Source organism: Chiloscyllium punctatum, chromosome 16 (genome assembly GCF_047496795.1).
Source record: "Chiloscyllium punctatum isolate Juve2018m chromosome 16, sChiPun1.3, whole genome shotgun sequence".
NCBI classification, from domain to species: domain Eukaryota; kingdom Metazoa; phylum Chordata; class Chondrichthyes; order Orectolobiformes; family Hemiscylliidae; genus Chiloscyllium; species Chiloscyllium punctatum.
In genome coordinates, this window is record NC_092754.1 from 35,435,979 (window position 1) to 35,449,075 (window position 13,097).

General features: G+C 41.1%; 1 protein-coding gene across 1 annotated transcript in view; it reads left to right on the forward strand.

Moving 5' to 3' along the window:
• exosc10 (exosome component 10) overlaps window positions 1–9,452 on the forward strand; it is a 74,236-nt gene extending 64,784 nt beyond the window's left edge. Inside the window, exons 23-25 of the mRNA XM_072586723.1 lie at window positions 5,268–5,335; window positions 7,924–7,994; window positions 9,259–9,452. Coding sequence (XP_072442824.1) covers window positions 5,268–5,335; window positions 7,924–7,994; window positions 9,259–9,289 — 170 coding nt within the window. The 3' untranslated portion in view covers window positions 9,290–9,452. The remainder of the gene's footprint in view (window positions 1–5,267; window positions 5,336–7,923; window positions 7,995–9,258) is intronic.
• The last annotated feature ends 3,645 nt before the right edge of the window (window positions 9,453–13,097 follow it).

The following is a 13,097-nucleotide window of genomic DNA, read 5'->3' on the forward strand; positions in this document are numbered from 1 at the left end:
TTTTCTTGACAGGAGGTCCACAATTTATAATTGTATGACTTACGAATCCCATACAGGGGTTTAATTTTAAAGATCTGTCATATAAAATATTTCCTTTATTTACAAATGGCTGTCTTGCAATGCATTCCAACTTGCGTACAAATTGACTCGCAAACGAGGTCCAGAACAGAACCTATTCTTGATGTGGGTACTGCCTGTAAATTGTATCCATTGTATAGTTGTGTCTTTGTTGTATTTTTAAACAAAAGTATCAGTTTTCTTCCCCTTTTTTTTTTGAAGCATCTGGACTAGGTGCAGTTTTGGATGTGCCATGTTTGCGATCAGGAGCTCACTTGCTATTGCAGCCCCACTTTCCCTAACTGTGGGCTACAGAATGATGGAGCCACTGTGGCATTACCTTCACTATTGATTATTATTGCATCACTGTGTAGTGCAAAATGCTGATTCGTAAAGTAGAAGTCTGCACAATGGTATTGAGGCATTTCTTAATCAGTTGACATTTAAATATGCTCCCACTGGTAGATGTTAAATGGACTCAAGCTTTTGAGCTTAAATATGAACAGGATACGGAGCTTCTCTGTAACAGTTTATTGACTCATTCACAATTTTCTCCTAGTCACAGCTGTCTCTTTGTATAATATTTTCTAATCAACTTTTTCAGAAACTTTATTACACATCTCTGTAGCAGGTGGCTCAGTGGTTAGCACTGCTGCCTCACAGCACCAGGGGCTGGGCTCAATTTCACCCTCTGGTGATTGTGTAGAGTTTGCACTTTGTACTTCTCCACGTCTGCATGGACATGTTCCGGTTTCCTCCCACAGTCCAAAGATGGGCAGGTTAGGTGGACTGGCTGTGGTAAATTGCCCATAGTGTCTAGGGATGTGCAGAGTTGAGAGGGAGGGTGGGTGGCTGGGTTTGGGTAGGATGCAGTTCGAAGGGTCAGTGCAGACACAACGGGCCAAATGACCTCTTTTCATTATTATAGGAATTCTACAGGTGGGACTTAAACCCAGTCTTTCTGCTGCAGAGGTAGAACACTACCACTACACCACAAATGCCCTTTCTCCTCTTTACATGCATTCACAGACAATTCATTAATCAAGTAACATCTATCATCTGCTTACCCTTTGACTTTAAGGTATTATTTTCTAATCAATCTACTTAGATACATTATTGTACACCTGTAGAACAGTTGGACAGTATCTACATATTGGAGGGCAGTGCTACCGTCTGGTAAATCCATTCTCTTCAGAATGTTGCTCAATACCCTGTGAAAAACAGTGGGGCTGTTGTGGCACCCTCGTGGCAGCACATCCACGTATACTGTCTGTCCCTTACTGTAAAAGTAATTTTTTTTCTTCTGAGACTCGGTGTAATGGGATAGACCGGAATCCGTTGGCTATGTCTAAAACAGTAAAAATCTTGTGCTCAGGGGTCAAGCCATTTAAAATGGTGCAGGGGTCTGCTACAATGGGGTGCAATTTGGGGGTGACCTTATTTAGTCCTGTATAATCAGTGGTGAGCCTGTAGCTCCCATCAGGCTTTAGTACTGGCCACGTTGGGGAATTAGTTGTACTTGCGGTTTCTTTCAGGGTTCCCTGTCTCACTAGTCCTTGCACTATCTTCACAAATTGCTGGTTCTGCTTCAGGTTTTATTGGGTATTGTCGGTGGGGCTTATGCTCCGGTCCGGGAACCCTTATTGGGTCTATGTTAACTAGACCTGTATCTAACTTTGTTTCTGCCCATGCCCCAGGGACTGAGGCACGGCTGGCTCCGAATCCCCTTTTCAAGGTTCCAGCCCCGACTGGTGACGGTAGCCACTTTAATAGTTTCAAGGTGACTTGTAAGTTTACCAGTATCAGTCTTTCGACTGCCCTGTCTGCGCCAAATCAATTTCCCTTTTGCTCAACTGATATTCTCAACGTTTGCTCAACGTTATATTCTCTCATGAGATTATTACCCATTATGGTGCCCTCATTAGGAGAGGAGTGGGGGTAAGATAGGACCCTGTAACAGACAGTCAGTGTCACTGAGAGGAGTGGGGAGAGATAGGACCCATTTTTTTTGTGGGCAGCACGGTGGCACAGTTGTTAGCACTGCTGCCTCACAGCGCCAGAGACCCCAGTTCAATTCCCGAATCAGGCGACTGTCTGTGTGGAGTTTGCACATTCTCCCCGTGTCTGCGTGGGTTTCCTCCCACAGTCCAAAGATGTGCAGGTCAGATGAATTGGCCATGCTAAATTGCCTGTATGTGTTAGATAAAGGGCAATGGGTGTGTTCTGCTTTGGCGGGTCGGTGTGGACTTGTTGGGCCGAAGGGCCTGTTTCCACAATAAGTAATCTAATTATTTTGGCCTGCGTAGAGTTTCATGGAGATATGTATATGTTTACTTCTATGAGGGTAGTTTCGCTTAGATAAGCTGGTGTTTTATCCCCCTCCTACCCCAGTTAAGTGAATCACTTTATTTGTGTGGGGTAAGGGTAAGTTTGTGATGGATTCAGCTGTTCCTGTGTCTACCAGCATTTCACATTTCCTCCCTCCTGTTACTGCGGGCACATAAATTCTCCCCTCTCCTTTACCCTCACGAATGATGGCAGCTGGTTGTCAGCTCTGCTGATCTCAGGATTCCTGTGGTTCCGCGGTGTTCCGGATAATGTTTGGGGGTGCCCATGCGTTCCTCACTGCTTCTGTTGCAGTGGCTATGGTATTTTACATTGTTCCCTGCTCTAACTCTTGTATTCTGTCCTCCAGCTCTTTAACTTGTTCTTGCTCCATTCTCCACCTACACGTGGAGGCACTCACTTGTTCAATTAGGCCTGCTGATTGGTACGCTAACATTACCTCGATCTTTTTGGTTTTAGTTTGTTTTTGTTTATCTATTCACTCTCTCTCTCTCTCTCTCTCTCTCTCTCTCTCTCTTATGGTAATGTCTGGAATGGATCCCAAACATTTTTCTTCATTTGCTCTGTCAACCCTTGGCTGTCTGCCATGTATTTCTCAGTAAGGGAACCTGCAGTAACCCCTTAAAAATTTTGATCTGCCGTTTAGCAGATTGTGTACCCCCCAGTTCCCACCAACAGTAAAGTGTCCCTAACCTGTGGAGACTTCTCCACCCCCTGGCCAATAATGCTGTCCCAGCACCGTCCATACAGCCGTAGCAGCCTCCTAGGAAGGTGTGCTCTCTACCGGTGGGACATCTCTACCCTCCCGGCCACCACCACTAATCAGTACCTATCGGTCAGCTGGGAATGCTGGCTGAATAGGGTGTGCTCTCTGCCTGGACTCCTCCACCCTCCCGGCCACCTCGACTGACCCAACACCTCCCGATCGGCCCAGAAACCTGGCTCTAGTCTGGTGTGCTCTCTACCAGTGAGATTCTTTACCCTCCCAGTCACTGCCAGTATTCAAGCTCTGTCGTTCTACTACAGACTGACAGGATATCACGGTTACTCAGTGTCCAAGCTCCCACCTTGATAACATGCGCTCCACTGACGTTTGGCTCTTGGTCAGTGATCAGCTCCTATTCCTCACCTCACTGGAAATTACAAATACAAACAGCATCCAACTTTTAACTTAAACTCTAACTGGACTCTATTGTTCACCCCTACAGAGTCCAAGGTTACCTGACTTTACTACTTGTGCTTCACAACTCCTAGTGCCCTCAGCGCCTCAATTCCCACTTCAAACCCAACCTTTGGGTGGGTGGGGCTACCCCTCTTAACAACCAGTTTAGGGCAGTGTTTTGAGACACGCACTATCTTGTCCTCTGGCTGTTTCAGCACAAGCAGCAAGTTCTTAAAATAGTTAATTTAGTTAATACTTATTCTCCACAGACATACACTTAATTTTTTCTTTTTAACTCAGTACTGTAGCAAGTTAGACGTTACAATGGGTATACCTTTTAAACTGTGTCCTTGGCCCGGTCTGACTCTTCCCATTTGCAGGTACAAATTGGTTCTTACCCCGGTCCCCCGATCGTGGCCTTCAACCAGGGCACCAGTAATAAGATCCCTGCTCGCAGCGCCAATCGTTGTGGGGAAAATCACCAGCCTCTTGTCAGAGTCAGGTTCAACGACAGTTTATTTTGCAAAGAAATACCAGAGCTCCGGGGGGGAGAGAAAGACACCAACAGCACGTGGTCAGCTACAAGTCTTCTCTCGACCCGGAGCACATGTCAAGATAGGACTGGTAGGATAATACCAACTCATTTTGTAACATAATAAGTTAGTGATGAGGTTCTTTGTAACATAGTTTGTTTATTGTAAACATTGCAGAATCATTGATAGTTTTGATACAGTCATTGTCGGTTCCAGCGCAGCCTTTGTTAATTTCAGTGCGGTCATTGTCGGTTTCAGTGCAGATATTGTCAGTTTCAATGTCTGTGCGGAAGTCCATTGCTGTAGTAATGGGCGCTAATTTCTCTTCCTGAGAAAGACAATTACTGCAGCCCTGGCTATAAGCACTCTGTACTGAGTCCGTATCAAGCTGTTAGTATTTCTATCAAAAGTGTTGGCTGGACCCAGACACTTTGGCGGGCAGTATACGCTACTCATGTATTCTCTCCCCCACCCTCTTTAAACTAATCAACTAGGTTGTGAGTGCATTGTGCTGGCATTCTGGTGACCCCAGGCAGTGTCAGTGTTTCCTCTGCTGTCTCTCTCCATATTGTGGTGCGGTGGCTATCTTGTGTGTCAAGTGGCCAACTTATGGCTCAGTGGCCATCTTGTGTGTCCGTGAGCCTAGTGTCACCCTGCCCTGTGCCATCTCCCATTTCAGTGCAAATTAGGAAAATCTCAGATTCAGTATTGTTTTTACCAAGTTAGTTTTTAATCAGTTGAGAAGGCAGTAGGGGAAGGGATCAGGATTAGCCTCAACCACCTTAACTGGGCAGCGGGAAATTCATTGCATTTTTCTGCTCCACACAAGGATTCTTGTCAGATTGTTGTCTCTAATTGCACACGTCAGATGGGAAGGAATAGGCTGAGCTGTGACGCCTTCCATGTTGCATATTTTAGTGCATGGCTGTGCTTGGAGCATGGCAGTTTTGGGTAAGAGAGAAGTGAGTGACCAATATCCTCCAATTATTCCCTGGCAATCTTATGCCTTTGAGTAATGGGGCTGCAAAGGGTTCAACTTCACATTGTTCAACTTCCTTTCCCCATAAACATACATAAACAAGTTTATAGTCAAAACAGCTCAACTGATCGGAGATGCATGTACTTATCATGTAAAATGTTCATTTGTTAAAATATTTTCATCCTTCCAGCTGGCAACAAGTCTAAGGAATCCACACAGTTTGATCCCAATTATGAAGCAGATGTGCCTCATTCTAAGGTAAAATTACTATTCCGAATATGACATATAAATTGCACCATTTTACAAGCTTTTGTTCTTTATAGATAAAGGCCAACTCACACATTCATGCAATTCATTTTAATTTTAGTGAATTGGCACATATAAATTCTGTACCTTTCCTGTTGAAGATCAGTAAAAACTTGTTTCAAAAATTCTTATTATTCATTTTAAAGAAGCTATTTGGAAACTGGCAATTTTGACTTTGTGACTGCAAGGATCTTATCCTGACATGCATTCATCTGTATCCTGCATGCTGACCTTGCAAAGGAGGTATTGGAATGGATTTGGGGCGGTGTTATCCTGCCAATCCTACCTTGTCCTCCAGCATCAGCACAGACAGGTGAATGGCAAAGGCCTACAGTTACCCTGTTGGTTTTCTGCCGTGGAAGGGGATTGAAGACTTGGTGGAATGAGATCTTTCCCAAAATATTCCTCGGTATACTTTGCACAACCTTTCATGACCCCAGGGATTTTTTAGGGTTTGGTGTCCAGCATCAGTCATGAAGAATAAATATTTTGATAAAATAGCAAAGAGGCAATGTATACCAGTGACATTGTATCCCAGCAAGAGACCCAGAGGAACAAAAACAGATCAAATTACAGGAAGAAAAGTCTAAGCATAAAGTCTCTTAATTTTACATAGTCTGCATATGCTCAAAGACTTTATGATAAAATGAGGAATCTCAGTAATAAAATAAATATCCAAACATAATTGAACATTTTAAAGCAAAATATTCCTCCTCACACCATTAATAGTGGTTGGCGTGAGAGTTTAACGTATCTAAGGACTTTTAACACTCATCAAAATGTTTGAGGCTACAAACCACCACATGATTAATGTTTCAGAGCTGTACTGAAGGAATACAGCATTCTGAAGTGCTGTTTCCTGAATTAGCTGTTCAGTCAAGGCCCCAACTTCTTGTTCGTGTGTTTTAGAAAGGATTAAATGACTATCATTTTTGAAGAACAATTAATTTTCCCAGTATCCTGACCAATATTTATCCCTGAATACTCTCTACCAAAACAATTTAACTGGGCAATCATTCATTGGCTGGCTCTTGTCATTCATAGCATAAATATGGTCTTAATAATTGCATTTCAAGATATTGATTTGATTTTTGAGAAGTATTTTAGGATACCCTAAAATTGTGACAGCTATTGTATAACAATCAACATTTTATCTGTAACATGGATGATATTGAGTGTGTACTCAGTCACTTGAAGTGTGTGTTGACATAGTTGATAAGAAAGTATTGACATGTGTGATATTTGACAGATCCTGTCCTGCCGTGTAGATTTTAAACTACATCATTGTAAATGTTTTTCTGTGAACTGCACTCAGACGTGAGAGGCCTATTGTCTTTCTTCTCCTATGATATTACGAGCTATTATCCTTAATTGTTGAACATCATCTATGATTAACTAGTCACCTAGACCCATGCATAAGTTTTTAAACAACAAAATCAACAACAATAGGGCATCTGTATTACTTATTTAAAAAGGCATGATATATAATGCACATGTGTGGTATCACTGTTTTAAACCTGGCTACAATTTTGGTTATGTTCAGATCGTGGTCTGTAGACATATCAATAGCTTGTCCCATATTTCATAATTTTAAGCTATGCTGTATGGATTTTCAGTGAGACATCAAATTTTGCTGCACAGGAGCTGATTGCATTTCCGTCAGCTTTCTGAATTGTGTCCACCTAGTCTCATTTACCTATACCCTTTTAAAATAATTATTTTTCTAGCATTTATCCACCCCTTTATTTTATAAAAATAATTTTCAGCTGACTTCTTTTAATTTTCTAGTGGGATGTGGAAATCATTGTCAATGCCCATCCCCAATGCCCTGGAGTAGATTGTATTGGGGTAGCTTTTTGAATTTGAATGGCCTGCTAGCCATTTCAGAGGGCACTTTGAGAATCAATCATGTTTCTGGACTCGAGAGTCAATACAGGCCAAACCTGATAAAGATGGCAGATTTTCCTCTATAAAAGACATTAGTGAACCAGATGAATGTTTGCAACAATTGATGGTAGTGTTTGGACTTCAGAGTCCCATAGGCATTAGATTACTGGCCCATTGACATTACCAATACACCATCAGCTCCCCTTGTTTTATTTGGGTAGCCAATTACTTGAGACAGAACTTTACCAGATTCTTATCACTGCAATGTTCAAACTAATTTGGAGAAGATTGAAGGAGAAAATATGCCAGTCATATTGGTCAGGACTGTAACTGTCCAAACTTGTGCCCAAATGCATTCATATACCAGGGTTTTGTTTCAGTAAGATTCAAGCATTTTTACTTACAAGTTCCTAGGTTACATTAGTTCCATAACTAAATGGAAAAATCCACTTCCATATGGTTCCTAATAAAATGATTTCTCGTAAACTTTTTTTAAGTAGACTTTTAAAAAACTCAATTAGTATTTTTGTGGTGTTGACCTCATTTTGCCAGTTAAAGAAATACAATGTATAGACATTTGGTTTTATGAATATTTAGAAATTGAAGGTTTTAGGTAATGTTACTTTGTCCTAACTAAACTTTTCTCATTTTAGAAAACCGGAAAGAAGAATCGTCAATCTGCAGGAAACAGAAGCATGACTTTCACTAATAGCAAATCAGACAGGTCAGTGTTTGTACAGTAGCTTCAACTTGAAGTCTCGTCCTTACAGCAGGATATGTTCAGCTTTGCTGGTCACTGGGCATTTATATGATGGAGTAATATTGAATGCTACAAGTGTATAGTCAACACATGCAATAACGCAGAAGAAACTTGGGTTAAGTGGTTTCATGTTAAAAACAGCCCAATATTTTCAAGTGTGCATTTCTTTTTGTAGATTCTAAGTGAAGCCACAGATTCCCCATTCATGGTAAAACAAACAGAATTACTGAATAAAATTGTAAGAATACTGTTGAAAAGCTTGAAATCTGGTAATTAAAAGCAGATATTTGACTTAAGTACCCATCGTAAGCTTGTGTCCTCTTAATGAATAAGTGAAAATGTGTTTCACACAAAGTGAAATTAAAATTTCTCTTCCATAAGATGTTGAGGCTGGGGAAAGTTGAAAATTTCAATCTGACATTGACAAATTTGTAATGTCCAAATTTGAAGAAGTCGTATCAGACTCTAAATGTTCTTTGTTTCTCACTCTGTGGATACTGCCAGACTTGAATTTCTACATCATTTCTATTTGCATTTGAAAATGTATGTAACTCATGATAAATGGCAAATTTAACACGTGGCTTAGTTCTCCGCCTAAGAGAAAACCCCTCAGTTTTCTGCACTATTCTTCCATTCGGTTTCTGAGATATAGCCGTAGTGGCCCATCCCTAATTAATAATGGAGGATTCAGTGACAGTAACACCATTGAATGTCAGCGTGGTTGAATTCTCTCTGGTTGGAGATAATCATTGCCTCACATTTTACGTGGTGTGAATGTTTGTTATTTGCCACTTTTCAACCCAAACTTAATATTGTCCAAGTCTTACTGCATTAGTATCTGAGAAGTCAGGAATGGTGCAGTCCCATCAACAAACATCCTCACTTCTGCCCTGATGATGCAAGGAAGGTCATTGATGAAGTCGTTGAAGATAGTTGGGCCTAGGACACAGTTAGATCATGTCTGATACGTAATTAATTTCAATTTGCCTGCCTTGGTTCCTTATATCTTAACTGTCTTGCTTAATAGACATTTACCAATCTCAGATTTAAAGTTTTCAATTGGAGGAGATTTTCACAAGTCATGGAAAGAAGGACTGTTCTATAATATCACTCCAAACAACCTAGCTTTATTTTATCCCCCCTCCTGTCCTGCATGGTCAGAAATTTAAAATCTAGTTACATTGTGTCATACTAATTTCATGTATTTTTCCTATTCCCTGTTCTATAGAGGCTTCAAGCACAGTTGGCCAAAGAGATAAAGCATTGAGGTCAGACTGCACTGATCAAGACCACCTTTGCTGTCAAGATTATTAATATTTCCATGTCAATATTATGTACTTGATTGGTTTTAATTTCTAGAATTTCTTGGACATTGTTGCACTGTGACAGAAGCTTTATACAATAAACCTTTTAAAAAATGTTGTTTAGTTTTCTTTGGTTATTAATTTTATTGCAGCATTGAATTGGCACCTCCAGGTAACTGCTTTCCGTGCATTTAATGCTTGTTTCTCCGATACAATGATTGGTGAGATGTTAAAAGGTGATTAGCAGCTGCTGAGTAATTTTGTTTAAATTTTACAAAATTTCCAGTCCTCTATCAATAGAAGAAAGCTTATCATTAAAACAGCTTGGCAAGCAGTGATACCATGTTCATTATATAAACACCAGAACTACTTGCGTAACCATTTTGCCGCAATTGAAATCTAGCTCACAGGATCAAAAAGTGATTTGACAGCATATCCGCCCACTGAAAGATTTGACCACAGGATATTTAAATGGCAACTGGTGTCAGTGTATAAAATAGAGCATAAAAGGGCAATGAAGTACGAAGTTGATCGCAAATGGAGCGGAAAGGGATACTTTGATAAATCTGTTACGAACAGATTCTGATGGTATTTATAAACGTTTTCTAAAATAGCAACTGGACCAAGCTAAAAGTGTACAATGTGAAATTATGCTGACATCTTTCACCACAAAGTCTGTTGGCAGAACTATAGGCCAGTTGGCTTGATGTCTGTCATGTGGAGAATGTTAAATTCTGTTGTAAAGGATGTAATAGCAAAGCATTTTAAGATTTATAATCTGATCAAGTGAAGTTAGCATGGTGTCAAGGAGGTGAAATCCCACCTGATAAATATATTACACCAAATCTTTGTTATTCTCAGAACAGGGGCACGGATTTCCTGGGTTAACAAAAATACAGTCGATTTACACTGCAGCAAAATCTGTAAAAGGACTGTGCAATCAGGCTGGATGAGTCAATAAGGAAATATAAGTGTGGGTCTGAGGCTGGCCTCTGTGCGTCTGTAGGTAACTAGGAATGAGTGTACAGTTTGTTGAGGAGGTAACAAACAGTGGATAGAGGGAGCCAATGTATCTGAATTTTCCAAAAGGCCTTTGATAAGGTGCCAGGTGTAAGTTTACTTAATATGAGCCAATGATGTTGAAGATAGTATATTAACATGATAGAGAATTGACTAACTAATCGAAAGACAGTTGGAATAAAAAGTGTATTTCTTCAAGATAACAACATGTATCTAGTGGAGGGCCACAAGGAATAGTACTGGGATCACAATTATTTAAATAAATGTGACTTACATAAGGTAAGTGACACTCTAGCCAAGTTTGCAAATGACAAAAACAATAGGTGGGAGATCAAGTAGTGAGGATGACACCAGGAATCTACAGAGGGATACAGACAGGTTAAGTGAGTGGGCAAAAACTTGACAAATGGAATATAATGCATAAAAATCTGAGGCTATACATTTAATAGGAAGAACACAAGAGATGGATATTATTTAAATGGGAAAACTGCAGTATTAAGGGATTTTGACGTCCTCGTGAATAAAAGACAGAAAGCTAGCATGCAAGTTCACCAGGTAATAAGAAAGGCAATTGGAATGTTGCCTTTTATTTCAATCTGAATGGAATATAAAACTAAGGAAGTGTTGCTAAAACTGGACAAGTCACTAGTCAGACGACACCTGGGATGATGTGAATAATTTTAGTCCCCTCATAGAAGATAGACTAGTATTGGAAGTGGTCCAGAGAAAGTTCATCACGCTGATCCTGGGTATGGAGGGATTTTCTTATGAAGAGAGTTGAGTAGGTTGTGTCTGTATTTATTGGAGTATAGAAGAATAAGAGGAGATCATATTGATACATGTAAGATTTTTGGTGGTGTTGATAAAGTATATATGAACACACTCATTCACAAAGAGAAAGTCTTGGATTGGAGAGCCTAAACTCAGTGAGGGATCTCCCATTTAAGACCGAATTGAGAACTTTTTTTTTCTGAACGTAGTGAATCTGTGATTTTTATTTTAACCACAGGGCTGTTTTAAAAAGCAAAAATCCAAGGTGATTGTGGGTGATTTGGATAAGGCAGGAATGTAGAGTTGAGAATTATCAAATCCGTATTCTCAGTGGATAGCAGAACAGCTTCAATGGGCTACATGGTCTGCTTCTACACCTAAATCTCACGATTGTCTTATGGTTTTAGCACCTGATAATATGTCAAAATATTCTAGTTCAGATACAGGTTAAAAAGTAAGACTTGTATTTATAATGCACCTTTCACTTCTGTGAATGGATCTGAAAAATACTGACTATGCAAACACCTAAGGAGGTCTTCCTAGATTCTATCATTGTCAATGTATTTTTTTCAATTGCTTTATATATCATTCCCAGTAAATGGTCAATGTATTCATTCTGCACTGGTTCTACCCTCTTTCAGAGCCATTTTCAATAAGGCTGAGACCATGATTCACTTTTTCTTTAAAAAGGTATAAACAATTGATGTAATGTGTACAGCTTTGGATCCCTCATTATGTAGACACTGCACTAAAACAATGCCTCCAGTTCTCGATAGTTCAACATATTTTCCATTTCCCTCAGTACCTCAAGAAATGAACACTTTTTGGACCAAGTTAAAAGCATAGCTGAAAAATGTGTTGTTGGAAAAGCACAGTAGGTCAGGCAGCAGGAGAATCGACGTTTCGGGCATAAGCCCTCCTTCAGGAATGAGGAAGGTGTGCCAAGCAGGCTAAAATAAAAGGTAGGGAGGAGGGACTTGGGGGAGGGGCGTTGGGAATACGATAAGTAGGAGGAGGTTAAGGTGAGGGTGATAGGCCGGAGAGGGGGGTGGGGGCGGAGAGGTTGGGAAGAAGATTGCAGGTCTTCTGCAATTGGAGGGTTCCTAGGCGGCCTGTCTCCCCTACTTGCGGAACGTTTCAGAGAACACCTCTGGGACACCCGCACCAACTAACCCAACGCCCCGTGGCTGAACACTTTAACTCCCCCACCCATTCCACCAAGGACATGCAGGTTCTTGGCCTCCTTGACCATGGCAACATGACACCTGGAGGAAGAGCGTCTCATCTTCCACCTAGGAACCCTCCACAAGAGATGAATGCAGATTTCTCTAGCTTCCTCATTTCCCCTCCCCCCATCTCCCATCCCCCATCCGATTTCAGTCCCAACCTTCAGACTCAGCACCACCTTCTTGACCTGCAATCATCTTCCTGACCTCTCCGCCCCCACCCCCTCTCCGGCCTATTACCTTCACCTTAACCTCCTTCCACCTATTGCATTCCCAACACCCCTCCCCCAAGTCCCTCCTCCCTACCTTTTATCTTAGCCTGCTTGGCACACCTTCCTCATTCCTGAAGAAGGGCTTATGCCCGAAAGGTTGATTATCCTGGTCCTTGGATGCCGCCAGACCTGCTGCGCTTTTCCAGCAACACGTTTTTCAGCTCTGATCTCCAGCATCTGCAGTCCTCACTTTCTCCAAGTTAAAAACACTCAGTCAGGCAGCATTCAAGGATTCCTGATGAAGACCTTATGCTCAAAACATCAATTCTCCTGCTCGTCGGATGCTGCCCAACTGGCTGTGCTTTTCCAGCACCACACTCATAGACTCCAGCATCTGCAGTTCTCACTTTCTCCCAGGTTAAACAGTCTTGTACGTCAATCCATTCAACAATTGCTTAAAGGGAGATAGTTTAACTTTACAGCATGGTAAGAGGTAATTTCGCCATTGTTGCCTGTGACAGGAACGATATGATA